The 22,669-nt window shown below is 34.6% G+C and overlaps 2 protein-coding genes across 3 annotated transcripts in view; both read left to right on the forward strand.

Annotated features, from left to right (window-relative positions):
- The first annotated feature begins 634 nt into the window (after positions 1-634).
- The window catches only part of LOC150096422 (uncharacterized), a 92,287-nt gene continuing 70,252 nt past the window's right edge, over positions 635-22,669 (forward strand). For both annotated transcript variants that reach the window (XM_090409325.1, XM_090409322.1), the window contains exon 1: positions 635-876. The gene's annotated coding sequence lies outside the window, so the exon portion shown is untranslated. The remainder of the gene's footprint in view (positions 877-22,669) is intronic.
- On the forward strand, positions 13,324-14,964 carry LOC150096423 (uncharacterized). The gene has a single exon (XM_090409060.1). The coding sequence runs from the start codon at positions 13,324-13,326 to the stop codon at positions 14,830-14,832; it is 1,509 nt and encodes a 502-aa protein (XP_090265186.1). The 3' UTR covers positions 14,833-14,964.

The following is a 22,669-nucleotide window of genomic DNA, read 5'->3' on the forward strand; positions in this document are numbered from 1 at the left end:
TTTGTTTGTTTTTTTGTCATCACGTAATATATCTTAGCAAACACTTATAACGTCGGAAATGAAAATGCTCTGAGAGGTTATAGAGAAGGACTCGCTATTTCAAATGTAGTTTATTTATTTATTGATATTTTTAAATATTATAAGTTATTTCGTCCACCCTTTATGAGAGCACTGTAGTCGTGTGTATCTGTGACCATTCGACAATAAATTCTTATTTGAGTGAAAACTGTCATTCCTGATTCTATTCAATATTCGTCAGACAATCTTTTTGCTTTCTTTTTTCTTACTACAAGTATGACCACTTTTTATAATATATATATATATATATATAGTAATTTTTTAATATATATAGTAATTTTTTAATATATATAGTAATTTTTTAATAAACGTGATTCGATTCTTGTTTAGAGATTATTTCATTATTGAATAAACAATAATCTTAATCTAGAAAAACTGCTTCGAAAAGTATTCATTTGCGACTATGCATTTTTAACAAAACAACACGCTACTTCGTCTGCTGTCTCCCTGAGCAATTTCACTGCACCAATTGAAAGCCACTTTATGCTCATGCGCAATTGAATAGTGAGTTTCCAATTTGCACTCAGGGTCTTGACTTGCTAACGGCGATGTCGCGTTTACACAAAGGTTCTTTATTCCGTGCGTTCCCATTAATCTTTAAATTGTTTGATAACTTGATTTTATTTTTTTCTCATGTGTGTGTTTCTAAACAGTAAGTTTCCCATTCAACTTTGTCATTGGAGTATCAAAGCAACTAACCACAACATATCTTCACAATATTGTGCCATTCCTCAGCGAGGTAACCTGTTGTGTTCTTTGTCATTGAATGTTTCTCCCAACTCTACTTAAAGCGGAAAAGTAAGGAATTTTATTTCTTTGGTATTATTTATGAGCGCAAGAAATCTTATTGCTTCAAAAATGCTTAGTTTTATGATTTCAAACAACGGGGAAAGTAAAATACTGTATACGTTGCACAGTTGACCCTTGAAGGATGCAGGTTTGAACTGCGCGGGAACTCCCACTTATACGCGTTTTTTTTATTTTTTTTTATTTATAATAATAATAAATATATTGGAAATTTGCGTATGGTTACTTGGAATCATTCCCCGTTAAAAGTTAGCATATCAGGCAATTGCTTACCTTTTAATGATAACAGCTCATAAAACTTCCGGCTCGTTACTGGTTTGTGAATTGATCCATTTCCAAAATCGGACTTGTTTCCTTCCAACGGGCGGTTTGTTAACATGCTAGTCTAATGAAGACCGCAGCGGACGCATTAATGCTTGAGCAGGCACCTCGTCTCCGTACCCAACCGGATGCGATGTCACCGGAAGGGCAATGAAACGGAATTTACGCAAAGGTGACGTCGCCCACGCCAGCAGAGAGCCGTTCCCGTATCTCGCACGGTCGCTTGCGAGAATCTGCAGCAGACCACACCGAATCCGCTGCATGCAGACAACGTCCGTGTGACCATAGATGGATGTTATGGATTGTACAGAAATATACGGCCTACGATCTCTGTGATGCTCAGCTCAGTAGGCTGGCGAGGAGGTTATGTAGACTATGGATTGTACAGAAATATACCGCCTACTGTCGCTGCCGAAAACCTATATCCTTCACGTACTGTATATACAGTTCGTATTCAGTGTTATCATGATTGGAGTAAGATAAGAAACAACATTTCACTTACTGCAACAACAACATGGTGTAACAAAGGGACTAGTTTAACAAAATTTGAGCAAAAAAAAAAAAAAGGCTAGAGTCCTAATTAGTGCCCACTATCTAATAAAAAAAATAATAAATGATTATTTACTTATTTAAATTAAGGGATATTACATTCCATATTGTTTCTTAGCCGAATAAGAAACTCAAAGAGTTTTCATGCCGAATATAGAAACTATATAAAGTTCGGCGATCCCAAGCGTAAGCAAAAAACCTGGATAGTGCAGCAACTGACCCTTTAGGTAGTGCAAGCTGAGGCAACTCATAGCAAGAATGGAGCAAGCTCCGATCACTATTCTTGATATTTGCCCATTATGTGAACTTAGCTCCTCGGAGCTGTATTACTGTTCTACATTATGAAAGAAGGTCACTACCCAGACCGGTTTCAACCTTTTTTTTGAGGTCTCATCAGTGAGTAGCTAGACTTACAAACTTGGTTAATACCAAGTTTGTAGGGAACAGAACTTACATCCCATCTATGAGAATTGCCAAGAAGGTGTCCTAATAAATTACTAATGTATGAGGAGCCAAAGGCTCCTCATACATTTACTAATAATTCTGTGTTCTGATATATATACTGTCAAAATTAAACAACATGTATGACGAACACATAAGGCTTTCTACACGTTTGAGAATTCTTTGTGGAGACGAAATCGTACGTAAGACACGACAATAGGATTAGTAGGTAAGTAGAGGTTGCAATTGGTGCTGCAACTGAAAAGGTTATCATTCTTAAAGAGGTGTTGAGACTCTAATTTAATACCTAACTGTGTGAAAATTTAAAACATGTTGCGCTCGGCCAAAGCGCTCCATATTATAGACGAGCGAGTGTAACGTTATTACGAGAATAGATTAACGCCACTCGCCTTGAGTTATTAAAATTAAATTCAACGATCAACGCGCTACGTGAACTACTATTTAATATTTTAAACACGGGACTGTGGGAAGTCCTAGACAACGTCACCGACACTACGGCTAGAAAACAATTCATCAAAGGCAGAAAAAGTTTGAAAATCTCCAACAACGACTGCAATTACAAGATCGCATCATTTTGAATTTATCATCGCTTACCTTAACCGAAGAAGCCATTAGTGCTTTAAGTCGAGGGCCCACATTTTGCCGTTGCTCCCAAACAAGTTCCAAAAGCCGAAATAATTACTTCCTTCGAACGGGGAATAAACGACCTGCCTTCAGCAATAACCATTCATACGTTTAGATGTGGCCAACATCCTAATCCAGCCTAAGCCTCCCAAAAATGATATCCCTCATATGGAAATCATTGCTCTAAAAGAGTTACTTAATAATAACCAATTTATCATAACAAAAGCAGACAAAGGGAACGCAACCATGGTGATGGACACCAGTAGCGCACTCAGGATTTAACCTTGTGGGGATCCCGAGTTGATTAGGCGATTTGAGAATACACACTACGCATCGCATACACCCTATTACAGAGCATCTGCAATGACCTAATTCATAGGTAGAATAGAAATAGAAGACACGACATCACAACATAAATAAAAAAAAATGAATTTTATTTAAAAAAAGATTTTTTTGGAAAATTTTCTAGTATTTTTTTTTTCTTTTTCTTTGGGGATCCGGGCCCCATGGTCCACCTCTAGCTGCGCCACGGATGGACACAACAGAATATGAAAACAAAATGCACACACTTTTAAAAGACCAGCCAACATACAAAAGAATAAGGTTCATAAATTACTGAAAAATTTATTCCTAGCCTAAAGAAACACTAAACAAACTGAAGCCCTTCCATGTTAAAACACCCAGGATATATGGAGCACTAAAAATTCACAAACAAGGTACACCTTACGCTAGTGTTTCTCAACCTGTTATAGATCATGCCCCACTTTAAGTCTCGAAGATTTTGATGCCCCCACCCTACCTTCTAGAGGGGGTCATCAAAGATTTTGATGCCCCTTCTAGCATAATAGTCAGCGAAATTCTGAAAAAGTATAATATAAATATGTACATTTTCTATTTCTCCCCCAGAATATTCAAATTGTCCCCCTGTGGGGATTACGCCCCACATTGAGAATCACTGCCTTATACCCTATTGTAGAGAGTATGAATATTCCCACATACAAACTGGCTAAACATTTAACTAAGCTACTAGCCACTGTCACAAACAATTCTCGCTCCATTGTCAAAAATTTTGCCAACTAGAAAGTATTTTAAAAACCATACTTTAAAAAGTTCAGACTTAATGGTGAGCTTTCATATCACCTCACTCTTCGTAAATGTACCACTAATTGAAACCCTTAATCTGCTAAAGTCACACTTTCCCCCTGATATATTTGAACTATTTAAATTCTCAATATGTGCAGAATGATATAATCACGCAATCACTAGAAAGATATTGTCTTATGTCGCAAGTATCCTTGAAACAACAATATGTGTAGGTTATTTTACATGGAAAGAGAAAATATTTAAACCATTAAATGGGAGAACTATGGGCTTCCCCATTAGCCAACTTCTACATAGAACACCTGAAAAAACTAGTTATCAATACACCCACCTCAAACTAGCACTTTGGCTACGCTATGTTGACGATGTGCTTGATAATTGGCCACATGACCAAGGCACATGGATACATTCTTAGCCCATTTAAATAGTCAACATCAAAAAATCCACTTTACAATGGAATTGAGAGCTAATAACTGTCTGCCATTTCTGGATACACTAATCCCATGTCTTCCAGATTGTTCCTTATCATTCTCAGCTTTTAGAAAAACCACACATACAGGGAGATATTTACACAAACATTCACACCATCACCCTTCTCAACAGTATGGTACCTTAAAAACGCTAACCCACAGAGCGAGAGCAATCTGTTCCAATGACAATACTCATGCTGCTGAACTCGCTGACTTATGCCACACCTTCTTGGCCAATGGCTGTAATCCCCATAAGGTAACAGAATAATAAATGTTCCTAAGAAATACCTCCCACTATCCACCACGGAACACTACAAAAAAACAGTCACCATCCCAAACATTAAAGGCACATCGGAAAAGATATCTAGAATTCTCAATAAGCATCAACTACACACTGTATTCAGACCATGTGCCAAATTAGCAACTCTCATCTGTTTTCCCAAGGACAACATCCCTCCTTTATCACATCCAGGAGTCTACAAAGTTCAAGCTTACTACAGTCAAACAGGAAGAACTGTTTGACTGTAGTAAGCTGACTGTTAGACTGAATACACTTGGCACTCTCACTATGGAAAGTCAGGCCTAACAGACCATGCTCTGGATACTCCTGCACACAGGATCAACTGAAAAAAAACAAAAGTACTGCACAGAAGCTTTTATAAGTCAGAGAGAGAGATTGTTCTTAGAAACAACAGAAGCCCTGAAACATACACCGAATCTCAACAAATATGGCTGTATAAATTTGCTAAAATTTGGGAGACAATCATCTTAAGACATAACTAGTACCAGCTTTCTCTCTCGTTTATTATTATTATTTTTTTTTTTTTAGGTAGAGGGCACCTAATTAGGACTTTAGCCTTTGTGTTGTTGCTACAATTTTGCTAAACTAGTCCCTTTGTTACACCATGTTGCTGTAGTCTCGCATACTGTTACAAACTGTGTTTTTTTGCTCTGAAGATGCTGGTTATAACACCAGCGAAATATCACCAATAAGTCAATAAATAATTATTTACTAATAATTCTCTGTTCTGAAATACAGGATGATTCAAAATTCCACGTACAAACTTTGAGAGCAAATAAATGGGGATAATAGATAAAATATAAAAGCAGCTGTGGGTATATGAATGGGGATTAAAGATGAACGTCGTTGTGGGAAAACGAATGGTGATATCAGAGCCGTCCCACTGATAACCCCATTCGTATACACACAGCGACGTTTATCTTTAAAACTTGTTCCTCCCCCACGCAATGAAACTTAAAGTGCAGTCCGGCTATGGCGCCAACAGCACGAAAAGTTTTTGTGGGGTGAGCTTAATGAGTGTGGGCAGAATGAATGGGGATTAGAGATAAACTTGGTTATGGATAGATGAATTAATATATACAGGGTGTTCGGGATAAATTTGACATATTTATAATTAATTATATTTTTCCGTAAGTTACATGTATTAACACACACTTCTCTTCATTTAAAAGTTTGGACCCTTCTTCATTCATATACAAGATGTCAGAAAGGATGGATAGCTGGAACCCACCTGAATCATGGAAGAGAATAACTTGTATCATGATGATTCGTGTCCGCCATCAAAATAAGGATATTACGACTGCTGCCCAATGCTCCCTGAATACAGTAAAAACAATCAGGCATGAACTAGAGACTTGCAATGGTGACTACGAGGATGTAGCAAGAAGAAAGATCCCTAGCAGACGATCTGATTGCGTTCGTACAGCAGAATTCCTCGCAAATCTGCAGGAACAGGTGTTGAAGAACCCTGGCATTGGAATTCGGGCTTTGTTCGTGGAGTTGCTAACTGTAGTCAAGCCCTGGATAACAAGGGTAGCCAATGGTAGGCCGTATGTATGGCAGCAGGATTCGGCCCCTTGCCACACCTCTGGGAAAAGTCAAAAATGGTTGTCTGAAAATTTCTACGACTTCATCAATCCAAATGTTTGGCCTCCAAACTCCCCAGACCTTAACCCCATGGATTATTTTGTATGGGGCGCAGTTGAAAAAGACACCAATCGCACTTCCAGTAATACAAAAGCCCAGTTAATGGATAAAATTAAAACAGTTTTTGCGGCCCTTCCCAGGGAGACTGTAGCATCAGCTTGTTCGAGGTTCCGAAGCAGAATTGAAGCTGTGATCGATGCTAATGGTGGTTATTTTGAGTAAATCTTGTTGATAGTATTGTAATTAACTCTGCCTGTAATGTTTTTTTGTCAATTCATTAAATTTAATAGATACAAAGAAGATTTTCTTTTTCCTTACGAAACTGTCAAATTTATCCCGAACACCCTGTATATGTATGTATGTATGTATGTATATATGTATATATATATATTTTTTTTTCAAGATACCAAGTAATTTTATATAAACTTGGTTTTAATCCTATTACTATATATATATAAAGTTTGAAGAGAAAATTTACAAACAGAACAAAGAAGGGCCAGCTATGAGTAGCCCCCTCTCTCCAATACTGGCCAACATTTTCTTCGAGGAAAAAGCCATCTCTAAAGAAACGTTAAAACCAAGAACATGGCTCCATTATGTAGATGATATATTCCTTATTTGGAGCATGGTGTAAAGAATCCTCACATCTTCCTAAATCATTTAAACGACTTCCACCAAGACAAAACTTACTGTTGACATCGAAGAAAATGGTTCCCTTTCATTTTTAGACATGAAGCTTATAAGATGTGTGATTCTTTAAAAATCTCAAACTTCAGGAAATCTACACACACGAGTAGATGCATCCGCACATCACTAACCTACAAAAAAGTTAGGTATCATTTCCTCATGGGCTCACCGTGCTTACTCAGAATTGTCTGATGAAGAACTAAAAAATGAATTAACATATCGAGAAAGAACTTTTTAAATAATGGATACTCTTCCAAAAACATTAAGAGGGAACTATACCATCTCCCTCGAAACAACACAGAGTTCCCTAACAGACACAAGGGTTATATTTCTTTACTTTACATCAACTCGCTCTCCCCGAAACTAGGAAGAATTTTGAAGAAATTTAATATTAAAACGTGTTTTTCAACTCTTCCAAAACTAAGATCAGTTCTAAGCCAACCAAAAACAGGCTCATAAACATCTTCAGTTCCCTGGTTTATGTAAGGTAATATGTGATTGTGGGAGGCCATGCTATGGCCACACTGAGAATTCAATCCTCCTACGGCTAGAGGAACATCAGAGAGACATTTCATATGACAGAGTCAGAGCAAGCGCACTCTCAAATCACGTCTTATTTTCAGTGAACACAAACGATGAAGGCCGCCAACACGGAATACATTGAGTCACGATGAAGTGGAAGTGCACAGTTGAATCCAAAGAAATTACCCGGGAGTCTAGACTAGTGTTTCTGAACCTGTGGTCCGTGACGATTGGACAAGAGGTCCTCAGCAGACATTAAATAAATATATATATATTTTAATTATCCAAACAAAACAAATTAAAATTAAATAACTAAGTAAAAATTATTGAAATAAAATGGAAACTTAAAAAAATCAACAAATAGCGGCAGAATGTTTTCATCCCATTTCTGCTGCTATTTGGCATAGAACTTACTAAGTGGCTTAAAACTAGGACCTGTAAAAAAAAGCTAATGAAACAGGTGATGCTAATACTAATTTTGATATACGTGTTGTAACAGGAAGTAAATCTGATCCTATAAAAGTAGAATAAACAAGCAGCTCAAAGAAAAAATACAGTAGGAAATAAAAGTTCATATTTGGAATTCGGGTTTTCTTGGTGTGGAGATGAAAGTGAACAGAAACCGCAATGTGTTTTGTGTTATGAAGTGTTGCCGATAGAGTGAATGAAACCTGCGAAACTTCCAACGACATTTAGAAACTAAACATTGTGGCGTTAAAAATAAGCAAATTGAAGTTTTTCAGCGATACTTAGGGACATTAAATCATGGGAAAGATATAGTTTCGGCCATCGGTTCAATTAATACCAAGGCACTGGAAGCATCTTCTCTCTTAAGTTTGTGCATAGAGAAAACAGGGAAACCTGTTTTTCATAATTGGATTAATTCATAATTCATCCATAACACCAAAACTGATGTTATGGATTAATTATGTAAAAGACAGACAAAAGATGTGGTAAAAACTATGTTTGGCAACAAGTTCCTTAATGATGTTGATTTGATTCCTCTTTCAAGCAGAATTAATGATATGGCAGGTGACGTAGAATCTCAGTTAATCGAAAGAGTTAAGAAGAGCCCTTATTATGCGTTACAAATAGACGAGACTACTGATGTTACAAATGATGTGCAGTTAATATGATATGCAAGATATGCGCAGGATCAGTGGCAACCAGTGAAAATTTTAAGTGGGGGTGCTGCATATACAAAAAAAAAAAAAAAAAAAAAACTTTTTTCCGTAATCAGTAACGAATTTATTAATAAATAAATTTACATATTAAAAATTGCTTTATTAAAAATATTTCATCCTCACCACAAACACCAATAATAAAAGTTTCGTATCAATAGCAATGACAAGTGCAAACGAATATCGGCGTTAGATCGCAGTGCATTTGTTTCGTGTAACGATAATTGAAAAAATATAATTCTTTTTATATTTTCAACAGTTACACTCGTCATAATTCAGCCTTGTATCTATAATGAATAAATAACTATATGTTATTTTACTAAATAAAATAAGATTTACAAAAAAAATTCACCACGAACACACGCCAATAATAAATGTTTCATATCTCACAGAAATAACGAGTAGAGGCATAAGATACACTGCCCAAGCGGCAGTGTATCTAATGACGTAATGTGCAACTACAGCAAACGAATATCGGCATTAGATCGAAGTGCATTTGTTTCGGGTAACGATAATTGAAAAAATATTATTCTTTTCATATTTTCACCAGTGACACTCGTCGTAATACATCCCTGTATTTATAATAAATAAATAATTATATGTTATTTTAACAAAATAGAATAAGATTTACAAAAAATAGTTCACCACGCACACGCACACCAATAATAAACGTTTCATATCTCACAGATATATGGCACAAAAGCATACTAAAAATACACTGCCGCTTGAGCAGTTCCAGTTGGGAATCGTAACGTGCAATGACAAGAGCAAACGAATACTGGCGTTAGATCGCAGTGCATTTGTCTCGTAATCTAAAGCGTTGATCGAACAATTCCAATTATTAACTATTCAATCAATGTCAAAACATAAGCTGTAACCTTTAACACGTTGTACTGCATTTATATAATGTTGTAAGCATTGTTATTATTTATAAACACAAACAAAATTTGATTTTTTATATTTTTTCCTTGGGGGTGTTGCAGTATCACAGTGCATATGTACGCCGCCACTGCTCAGGATAACAACATTAATGACGATATTCTGTTTTCTAGAACTTTTTCATCCCGAACAACTAGTGAAGAAATATTTCACACTCTCAATAATTTCATAATACGCAAAGGGATCCAGTGGGGAAAATGCATGGAAGGAGCTCGCGGCCTTACATGCAGGCATAGTGGGGTTGTTTCTAAGGGCCTCCGAATATGAATTGGGTACATTGTTTCATACATACATAGGAAGCGTTAGCCCCAAAGGAATGCCCCTAGGATTTAAAACTATGCTATACAACGCTGTAATGAAGGAATTTTATTAAGGCTCGACCGTTAAATATCAGGTTATTTTCAGTAGTCTGCGATGAAATGGGCAGTCAATATATACAACTTTTCTTTCAATTAGAAATTCGCTGGCTTTCCATGGGCAAAGTACTCACAAGGTTATTTCAATTAAGGCACGAAATTTTATTATTTGTAAATGAGCGTAATTCTAATTTTGCATCGCTCCTTGTTGATGAAGCATGGTTATCAACACTATCCTCTCTTTCAGATTTTTTTTTGAAATTAAATGAACCAAATCTCTCCCTTCTTTAACTCTTCTTGATGCCTACGAGAAAATAAAGGCATTCGAGAAAAAATTGGCGTTATGGATTAATTATGTAAAAGCCAGACAATTTGTACCTTTTCCAACATTGGAATGCTTTTTAGTGGAAAGTTATATTTTTGTTGATTCTGAGAAAAGGGTTTGTAACCTCCTCAAAATTCTGAAACAGAGTTTAGAAACATTTTCCGAATAACTTTTATAAGAAATTTCTGTGAGTTCGCTGTCCATTTCAGGCTTACAGTCACGAGAACAACTTTTCGTTATCGAAAAAAGAACACTTAATTGAGCTTTCAATTGGGGTTAAATGCAATTCCGTGATGTTGGTTTTGGCTCGATTCTGGAAATCGCCTTCAGTGAGAAGTGAATTTCCCGAATTATCTGAAGCATTGAAAATCGTCATGGAGTTTTCTACAACCTATCTTTGTGAGCAAGGATTTTCATCGCTCCTTCAAATAAAAACAAAATACAGAAATCGTCTTAGGGTGTGTGCCGGTCTTCGACTGAAGTTGGCCAATATTGAGCCAGATGTCCAACAACTCTGCAAGGGCCGAGAAGCTCAAGCATCTCATTAAAAGTAAGTAGTAACATAACTATATCATATTAAACAAAGAAACAAATTGTTTATTTGTTTAATAAAAGTTAAAACTTTTGTTCTATGATGAAATACTTTTAATCGCTTACTTCCAATTTAATTCTGTTGCCATATGTGTCCAAACATGCTTTTAGATTTATTATGTTCTAAATGACAAACTTTTTCCCAAATGTTGATAATCTCCACATAGGTTTTTTTTTAAAAAAAAAATACATAACATCGTGGTCCGTAGACTTTTTAGGCATTTTAGTAGTCCTTGCGCTTAGAAAGATTGAGAAACGCTGTCCTAACATGTATCAAAGTGGCAGGGAACTTTCATCGAAACAAAATATATATGTGGGTTGGATTTATTTAAGGATAAATCAGAGACGAGTAATTAATGGGAATTCTCTACTTGTTTGCCTATGCTTAAACTAGATAATGATAAAATAAAATGCGACTCTACTCTACTCTAAGAATTCTCAGCCTTTAACAGGAAAGAAATACTCAAAATATATTGGAAAATTAGTACACTCATCTATAGACAACCAAACCAAACACACCACGTGATGTCCCTGACAGACGAGGGTCCTAGCGAAATTCCAAACATTCCAAAATCTATAATAACAAATATCCACGTCACGATTCCTTATCTTATCTTGATCTTGATCTGGTGAAAAGTGTCCCACCAATCACAACACGAATCCTTATCTCTGCCATCACCCACAATTCCACGCGCGAACCAAAACACAAGAACTCACGTCACTGACACACATGCCCTCAGGGAATTTCCAAACTTTCCATTCGCATGACGTCACGCCCACAATGACATCATCAAATAAACAACCAATCACGTCACGTTTCCTTATCTTATCTTGATCTTGATCTGTTGAGAAGTAACCCATATACTATATACTACTCTGTTATTAATAGAGGCCTGGACGGCACATTTTCTGAAATTCATAATTCTTGAAATCTTGGTTTAAATAATAAGATGATTTGTAATTTATAACAAGACTGATGGCCAGACAATTTTTCATTTCATTTTTAAATTGGGAGCTGGGATTTTGCTGTGTGCTGTTAGAAATCCTTACAATAAACCCACAAACTGCATCATCTGCTTAATCCATGAAGAAATTAAGAACTTCGGCGAGTAAATAGGGCATGAAAAAAAAATACAGTGGTAAAGTCCCATTTAAGTCAATCAAACTAAAACTACTGATGAAGGATAATAAATGATAATGCAAATCGATACTCTGAAATCAGTCAAATTGAAACTGGTAGGTTAAGAAAACTTTGAGTACCATATAAGTAGACAAAAATTCATTTAAATTCAGATTTTGTTATCAGATTAACTTGGAGATTTTATGCAAGTTAATGAAACATGAGTTTCAAAGTAGAAATTCTTTTTTACGGTTACTGCTGTTTAATAGGTAGCATTCACATGATCTGCATTTCTTTTCCTTTTTTCTTCTTTTTTTATCGCGAAATTAGTATTACAAACTTACTAGGAAATTAATAAATACCACTTCTTTAGTTATTTAAGAAAGCATATAAATGTATTCAAAATCAGAGTATTAGACCACAATTTCTCTCACAATTTCTTTTTTTTCCAAAAATTGCTCTTTTTAATTGCTATACATCAATTTTTTTTTTTTTCTTTTGTAGACAACCAAATTTCGTGAAAAAAGAAAGGAGAAATAAAGAAAATTTCCCAAAACTAACTAAAATTATTCTGGGAAACGGAAATGTATTTGAAGAAGAGAACAAATTATTGGAACTAAACGAAGCATTGCACTTGTTTATGCGGAAAATGTGCATCCATTATTTCTTCTAGAAACCTAGCAAAGAATGAGTTGAAATTAGCAGATTCTCAAGACTAAATGGCAGCAAACAATTGATTTTAGGGATTGAAAACAGAGAACATTCAGAAGCACAATATGAATGACCTGATATGCTAAATTAAGAGAAATATTTTTAAAAAAGAAAATGAATGAAGACTACTTCACTTATTGTCAAAATATTAACAAATGATCATATGTGGAACTTGTTGAAGAAATTATCAGAATTTATTTTCTGATGAAAAAATGTTTACCAATAGAAGAAAGTAAAGCACACTTGACAATTCATCCAAATAAATGGCTCTTCTTCTATATGATCAGTATCATAAGAAACTTTCGTAATCAGAAAATTTTGTTAATCATTTGTGAATTCAGGATTAACCATCCAAGCCTTCTCCTCTTCATAAGAAAAATTATAATCTCAATAGCTAAAACTACCATTAAGAATACACACCAAAGAAAATTCCGTCGGCGTAAAATCTGTAGAAAGAATTATTCTTATAAAACACATTTACCTCGGCACTACAAATGAAAGAAGAACTTTTCTTATTTAGTAAGGCTTCAGATGGATAAAACAATTCATGCTAACGAAGACTGCTTTATTGGCACTGTCTATGACAAAATATATTCACAATCTGGAGAGATTAGAATTCATAATAATGAAAACACATTCGAGTGTAGTATCTGTGGTAACAAATTTAAGATAGCATCACTTCTTAAGGAACACTTGAGATTTCATTCTACTGAAAAACCATATAATTGTACAATTTGTCAAAAGAAATTTTTGCGCCTAGGACAACTTAAAGTGCATTCAAGGAGTCACACTAATGAGAAACCCTTCGCCTGTTCAATTTGTGAAAAGAAATTTTCTTATTCATCAAATCTTAAAACGCACATAAGAATTCACACTAATGAGAAACCATTCCAATGTACTATCTGTGAAATGAAATTTTCCCATTCAGGATCTCTTAAAACACACTTAAGATTTCATACTAATGAAAAACCATTCGAGTGTGGTATCTGTGGTAAGAAATTTAAAGTCAAATCAAGTCTCAAGGTACACTTCAGAATTCATTCTAATGAGAAACCATATCATTGTACAATTTGCGAAAAGAAATTTTCTCTGTCAGGAAATCTTAAAATGCACCTAAGAATTCACACTAATGAGAAACCATTCCAATGTACTATCTGTGAAATGAAATTTTCCCATTCAGGATCTCTTAAAACACACTTAAGATTTCATACTAATGAAAAACCATTCGAGTGTAGTATCTGTGGTAAGAAATTTAAAGTCAAATCAAGTCTCAAGGTACACTTCAGAATTCATTCTAATGAGAAACCATATCATTGTACAATTTGCGAAAAGAAATTTTCTCTGTCAGGAAATCTTAAAATGCACCTAAGAATTCACACTAATGAGAAACCATTCCAATGTACTATCTGTGAAATGAAATTTACCCATTCAGGATCTCTTAAAACACACTTAAGATTTCATACTAATGAAAAACCATTCGAGTGTAGTATCTGTGGTAAGAAATTTAAAGTCAAATCAAGTCTCAAGGTACACTTCAGAATTCATTCTAATGAGAAACCATATCATTGTACAATTTGCGAAAAGAAATTTTCTCTGTCAGGAAATCTTAAAATGCACCTAAGAATTCACACTAATGAGAAACCATTCCAATGTACTATCTGTGAAATGAAATTTTCCCATTCAGGATCTCTTAAAACACACTTAAGATTTCATACTAATGAAAAACCATTCGAGTGTAGTATCTGTGGTAAGAAATTTAAAGTCAAATCAAGTCTCAAGGTACACTTCAGAATTCATTCTAATGAGAAACCATATCATTGTACAATTTGCGAAAAGAAATTTTCTCAGTCAGGAAATCTTAAAATACACATAAGAACTCACACTAAAGAGAAACCTTTCGAATGTACTAGCTATGAAAAACAATTTTCTTGTCCATCAAGGCTTAAACGTCACAAGAATCACACTAAAGAGAGACCTTTCGAATGTACTATCTGTCATAAGAAATTTTCTTCTTCATCAAATCTTAAAATGCACCTATGAATTCACAATAATGAGCAATCTTTCGAATGTATTTTCTGTGAAAAGAAATTTTCTTATTCATAACGTCTTAAAATTCACATAAGAATTCACACGAATGAGAAACCCTTCGTGTGTTCAATCTCTCAAATGAAATTTTCGCACTTAGGAAATCTTAAAAGTCATTTAAGAATTCACGCTAATGAGAAACCCTTCGCGTGTCCAATCTCTGAAAAGAAATTTTCACAATCAGCACAACTTAAAACACACTTAAGAATTCATAAAAATAATACCCCTTCGAATCTACAGTCTGACATAAGAAAGATCTAAAAAGATCAATGAATAAATCAATGAAGAAAGAACATCGAGTGCACTATATCTCTAAGAAATTTTCTTTTACAAGATATCTAAAAGAACACTTCTGAATTTATACTAATGAGGAAACCCTTTGAATAATTAATCTGCGGAAAGAACTTTTACCATGAAAAGGCCTAAAAATAATACTTCAGAGCACACATTAATGAGAAGCACTTGAATTGTTCATATCCACTGAAAAATTTATTTTTATAAGAAACTGTTCTAATTTACATCTCTGATTTTTTTTTACCTTTTGTTAAGTTAATAATGATGTAATGCTTAGTAATCTATGAATACTTTGGAGTAAGAATTTACGAACACGCTCTTTAATATCAACTCTAGAATATACTCTTCGCGTATACTGTTATATTATCGCTGCTGAACATGAAGAATACCCATATTAATAATTTGCAACATAATTTAGCTTCGGCAAAGTTTTCTTAGGCTTGCGTAATTTCTTAAGAACCATGCATTGTGATTTGGTATGTTGAAATTATTTTATAATCTATTCTAAGGATCAACTTTACGATAAATACAAGTATTATCATATAATATTACTCTTGTCTTCACTTCTGTTTCAAATCGTATGTCTCTTTAATTAAGAAACCTTTCAAAAAACATAATTTAATAAATTATTTTAAAGCAGCCATAGAAGAAATCAAGATGGCCGAAAATCTACATCATAGTAATCCAAATAAAGAATTAAATTTAAACCTTTTTTAACATTAACTAATATTTTTTAATTCTCATCTGATCTGCTGTGTACACTCTGATTGTTAGAAATCCGACAACTGTTGATGAAATGCCCTCATTGTTCCTTTACTTTGCACAGTAACGATAAAGCAAAGTCAGAGTAAAGGACAGTCAATGCTAAAAATTTTACATCATTGCTATTGTAGATCGTCAACAATTGCAGACCATCATTTGTAGATAATTGATATTTGTCCAATATTAAAACTGTTTGTGTTTGACTACACATTATTATTGCATCTTGTCAATTAAATGAACAAAATTGTATTTTCTTCTCTGTTAACATAAAAAAATTAAAAAAGAAATAAATATTAAGTTACATTGATTGTGTTGACAATTACTGTTTCCTAAAAATACGTACTAAGACCGTTTCAAGGTCTGTGATAAGCTATTCTCCTTGTGCTTCAAACCATCAATTATAGTGAGAGTTCGCATACTAGCGATGGTAAAAAGCTTAAATGAGGTCTTAGAAATGGTGCATATGAGTTACAGTTAAACCTTGAATGACACCAGAGTGAGTGGAGCCGATCCTCCGCGCATTGGAACATCCGCCTATAAATTTTGACTCCCAAGAAACTTCACTAACAGTCTATTTTTGTCGGAAGCCTTACAGATAACATAAACAGTCGATTACCACATATTTTATATGATATATGTATTATACAATATACTCTTGAATTAAATTAAGCTGGACAAAAAATGTTATTAAGAAAATCATAAGGAAGAAAAATCCATTTATCGATACCTTAAGTTTGCATTGTCTCTTTACAATATGAATGGTCTCTCTGTCAGTACCTACATCAATATTGTGTTATATGATACAAAACAGAGTATATGTTATTCGTAATACTATCAGTAGACATCAAAAATGAAACGATAATGTGAAAAAGAAATTCATATTTATTTACATGTATAACGATTCATGCATTGATAAAGAAGCAGCAATATGATTGCTTTATGGTAGCCTAATGCCATCGACATGATTGATTCGCGGTATCCTCGCCTATACACTAATTAATCAATCGTTGTAAATTTTATTTTACGCTAATTAATTATTTTAACTATTTAATTAATATTAGTTTATTATATGCAGGTATGATTTCATACTGTATTTATCATCTGTCAGTTTTGAAAAATTTTAACTTTTTATAATCGATTTTTGTAACATATATTTTATGCATTCTTGACACATGTAACTTTTTCTAATTTTTTTTCGATATTTTTTTAGGCTACGCGGTTTTCTGCGATTTTTTTTTTTTTTTTAATTTTTGCAAATCTCCAAAATATTTCCAGTATAGTTGTTTCTCCCCTTATCCAAGAGCGTCAAGTTCGAAGATATCCCTCGGTGAGCTGAACCCGGACTCTATATACAGTATATTTTTTTGCTATACATCCATACCTATGATAAAGTTTTATTTAAAAATTTGTCCCGGCAAGAGATTAACAACAAGAACTAATAATAAAATAAAACAATTATAACGACATACTGTAATAAAGTTATCTGAATGTGAATGGAATCTTAGCAACCTCAGCACACGTTTCTGAATTGCCGGCATTACTATTCTTGCACTTTGGGGTTATTCTTCAGGAAAATAAGGACTATTCAAACACGAGCACTGTGATACTGCGAAAGTCGATCTCATAATTGAGAACTACTCGGAACCGCGCGCAATTCCAGGTTCCTGATTTCTGAAAGGCTGCATGGTGCATGTAGCTTTTCCTAACTTTGTAACGAGTTGCCGTGGTGGTGGACTACCTCTGAGATCAACCGAATGGTCTACTAATAAAAGAAAGAGCCATACGGTTTGATTTCGGAGACAAAATTAAACCGGCGAAGTGGATATTATATTCAACATTATTGTTTCTTTCTGAAATTCTCTATCTAATATCTTCGGACAGGGGTGACTATAAATTAGAGGTGTGGGGGTGGAACACTGCATAGTTATTGAAAAAATCCGCCGATTAGTTGTTGCGTGAATTTCAAACCCATGTTGTTTAAGGGTGAACTGCATAAAATACAATGGCGAAGCAAGCTTTTAAATTGTTATATTTCTAATAGACTTTCTAAGACGTTTTGAAACAAGTATGCACAACTCAACTAAATTATACCCTATAAAATTCTTATCCTTTGAGTGATTCATATGCTTTCTTGCATCTGATATTGCTTACAATGAAAGCAGTTCAACTTTTTTTAACCTCTGGTTTCAGGATTTCTTGCAGCATGAAACATCATTAGTATGCTTTCTTTCTGACTGATGGATTTGTTATCATTGAATGCGATTTCATGCTTCCCAATAATCAATTGACGATTTAATGTTCATAACTCATTCCAATCTCAGACACTAGGCTGGAAGAAAACCAGATGTATTTGCTATAAGCAACGTCTTTTAGGACATTGTTCATATACCAGCCATAAAATACATGATGTTCCACAGACCCAATGTTCTACATTGCTTTGTAACCAAATCTCCATCCAGGTATACACTGTTGATATTACCTTCTCCTCATAGCAACAGAGATCATGTTCTCATCGAGAAGATTCTCTTGCATACCTTGTCTACAATTGGACATAGAAGTATATACCCTAATTTCTTTTCCTGTATAACCACTTCCTCATACAAGATTCATTTATATTATTACATTTTTTCCTCAGCGATTCTCAGTGATATTATTCCTCAGCATTATTGGTACAATGTCTGCTGTAATATAATGATATAACCTTCGGCATTGCTATAATGCCTACTAAGATTCTCATAGCTCAGTGAAAGTAACGTTTGCATCCAAAGCGCTAGTCTGCCAAAAGAAAGACTTTACTTCAATTCCAGAAATTGATAAACGAAGTTTTATAAGCCTTTCTTCGACTAGTCCGTGGTAAGTCGATAGTTCGCTGATCATTTCCATAAACAAAAGGTATTTTCTCCTGGAAACCAAAGAAATCGATCTTAGAGCCCACATTATTTCAGAAAATAGCATACTCTTATGGTGAAGGACATTGAAATGGCAGCACACACGTGCCATCTTTTCACTGGGTGCCAATTAATAAATGAGTCATAGTCTTGCAGCTATCTCTGGGTACCAGTGGAGATTGAAACTTCCCTCAGTCTACTCAGTCTAGAAAGTGATCACACTAAAGCACACTTGCTTACTCATATAATGCAATAAAAGTAATTATCTGTTTTGTAGATATTTTTTTATAATTCCTCTTCTTATATAATTATCTTTCACGGTATTGTAATGTTATTATGCCTCTTGCAATGATGTTTGTTATAACACTTGCCCTAACAATAAACAAATTTTGCTCTCCAAGTCTAAATAATTTTTGTAATCGTATTACAGAAATTACCTATACTTTGTCTGCGTACTTAGCGGAGTGACTGCTTCGCAAACATATGCCTGGGAAAGGAGTGTCCTGGGTTCGATTGCAGTCGCCGACGTGAGGAGCTTAAGAATCTTTCTCAGACATAGACAAGTTAGCCGGGCTTGTGCATGTCAGCAGGGTTTTTCTCCCCAGTTTATATGGGATTTTTTCCTCCTGCAAGCTGGCTAACCGGCCCCGCGTACCCTCATGGAATTTAGTCAGGAATAATTAAGACCCAGCTGTAGACTTGATTCGTCAGCTATGCCGGTCCCGAGCCCAGATAAAATTAGGGAGATTTGAGATGGTGCTAATAGTTTATACAGCAAGGAGTGTAACTTGAATCTTCACTGCATTCAAAATACTTATCCTGTACTATAATCATGCCTTTAAAGAGAGAGCATAGGCATTCCAAAAATAAATAAAATAAGAAAACAACATATTTCAAGTGGCATGAGACAAATCCTCCACATTTTTCCTCATACCATACTCCGTTCGACATTCACTGCAAAACAATTATTGTTAATAAGGCATATTCCAGTAACTGGACCACATTTTTTTATTAAGCTAAAAGCACAAAGAAATAAAACCCGACAAGTTTCGTAAGTCGTTTGACATACATCTTCAGCGGTAAAAGTTAACTTAAAGTTTAAAACAACAAAAGAGAGAAATTAATAGTTCATACTACAGTTGTAGCCGTCTGACTGTTCATAAAATTAAAAAATCAGAATGCAGATTCAAAGCAGTGCTAAGTTTAAACAATGCTGAATGATGCCACGTTCTGTTGTTCACGTTCATAATGTCCGAGGTCTGACTGAGGTATATTTTTTATCAAAGCTGACCAAACTTGGTGTAGAATTAAGCCTTGGTTTTTATTGCATTGTGTTGCAATTCTAATCATGTTTGCAGCTTCTTTAAATTTCCTTATGTAACGTTATTTTCTATATAAGACAAGTTGGTTTTCGGCCAGAGTACATTGTGGCCGGTAGAAGTGGTACGGAAAGCTAGACCTGATTTGTGTTCTATTCTGTTTTATACATCCTTTTGGTGTTCGTTCATGCGTATTTCCCCAGATTTTCCTGTCTGTACTACGTAGCAGATGCCCCAAGAACAATAAATTTTATAAACATCCGTTTTTTTTTTTAAAGGATTATGTGTTGGTTTCGGGAGATATAGAAATCTTGAAATTTTTTCCAGCGGCAGAAAGGCTACTTTGATGTTATGTTTGTGTAGTAATTTAGCCATCTTGTCTGTAACATTCTTGATATATGGAAGCGTGGTAGAGTTTTTGAACTCTTGTTTCGGTGAGATGCTTGTAGGAAGTGTGTGGAGGAGGATTTTTTGATAGTCTTGGGTTCATAACCATTTACTTTGATTATCTGTATTAAATATTCCAATTCTTCATTTCTCTATTTTTCTGTGCTGGAAATATTATAAGCTCTGTCCCACAGGGTTTAATTAGACCAATTTTTTGCGAAGGGCGGTGGTGTGAGGCCGCATTAAGAAATCTTCCTGTGTTGGTGGGGTTTTTTTTATATTGAGAAAGAAATCTAATTATATTTTTCATTGACTTGTAGTAGGATGTCAAGAAAAGTAAGTTTTCTAAGTTCTTGTTCTAAACTAAATTTTATATTCTTATGTAAATTATTCAGGTAATCTTTGAAAGCAACGAATTCATGTGTTGTTCCTGGCCATAATATCGTCTACATAGCGTGGCAAAATTTTTGTTTTTTTATGATAATTGATTAAAGCATTATTTACAAATTCCGATGCAAAGATAACGAAATCGTACCTAAGTTCATCCAAATCAAGAGCGTGCATTCCATACAAATAAAGATAAAAGAATTTACCGAAGAATGGAACTAGCGATTCTGAGAGAAAGGGTTTCACCCACTAGATCAGAATTAGCACAAATTAGCCGAGATACATTTTCTCTACATAATGAGTTAGCCACATCTCTTCCGTCTGACCTGTGGAACAACATAGAACACACATATAACAAAGCTGCAATTTCTGATCGGAAGAAGTATACTTTAATCAAAAAATTTAACTTACTTCTTCATGAAAATCAAAGAAAGCACCTAGATTATTCCAAAGTAGTTATTAACCTTTCTTCAATGGTCCTATCAAGAACCGAAAAAAATCTACTTGTGAAAGGTTTCAACTTTGCCTTAACGCCACGTTTCCTACCAAAAATTGACATAATCGCAAAATAATAAAAGGAATAAGAATTTTACCTCGTGATACATCAGATCTCATCCGCATACAGAGCACAGCATTACTATTACAAAGCCAATTACCTCAAAGGAACCTTCCTTACACGGAATACACCAGTAGGTTTGAAGGGAATGCAACAGTAGGTTTGAACTCTGAAGATTATAACAATAAAATGAAAACTCTTCTTGAAGATTCTAATACCTATAGATCTTTAGACAGAGATCCCACCTGGCGTGCTCACAATAAAACCAATGATCTAATTAAAAAGATGCCTAATTGGACTGAAGAACTTAAAAGAACTCTACAATCAAAACACCCATTAGTTCCAAGAATTCATGGTGTACCAAAAATACATAAGATAGGTATTCCCTTAAGACCGATAGTGGATGGAAGAGACTCTCCGACCTCTAATTTAGCAAAATATCTCACGAACATGATTTTACCTCACACAGAAAAAACATATTCTTTCATCAAGAAGAGTGCACAATTTATTGAGAAGGTAAAAGATAATTACATTGGACCTTCAGACATCTTAATAAGTTTGGATGTTATCAGCCTATTTACAAATGTTCCAAGAAACGAAACTGTGAATCTCCTTTGAAGACCTCTTTCCTCCGGACATCGTAGATCCGGAGGAAACTTTATAAACATTGTATAAATATTACTTTTTTCATGTATCAAGACAAATTTTGGGAACAAAAAGAAGGATTGGCTATGGGCTCCTCCCTCTCTCCGGCTTTAGCTAACCTATTTATGGAAAATTTTGAAAATAATGCTTTAATCAATTATCATAAAAAACCAAAACTTCGGCTACGCTATATACACGATATTTTCATCATATGGCCCGGAACAACACATGAACTCATTGCTTTCAAAGTTTGCCTGAATAATTTACATAAGAATATAAAATTTGCTTTACAACAAGAAGAACTTAGAAAACTTCCTTTTCTTGACATCCTATTAGAAGTCAATGAAAAAGATAATAAACTTTCTTTCTCAACATATAGAAAACCCACCAACACAGAAAGATTTCTTAATGCGGCCTCACACCACCACCATTCGCAAAAAATAGGTATGATAAAAATCCTGAGGGACAGAGATTATAATATTTCCAGCACAGAAAAACAGAGAAATAAAGAATTGGAATATTTAACAGAGATCCTCAAAACCAAAATGGTTATG

The sequence above is a fragment of the Typopeltis vanoorti genome, chromosome 19 (genome assembly GCF_054136105.1).
Source record: "Typopeltis vanoorti isolate ZY-2024b chromosome 19, IOZ_Tvanoo_1.0, whole genome shotgun sequence".
Lineage (NCBI taxonomy): Eukaryota > Metazoa > Arthropoda > Arachnida > Uropygi > Thelyphonidae > Typopeltis > Typopeltis vanoorti.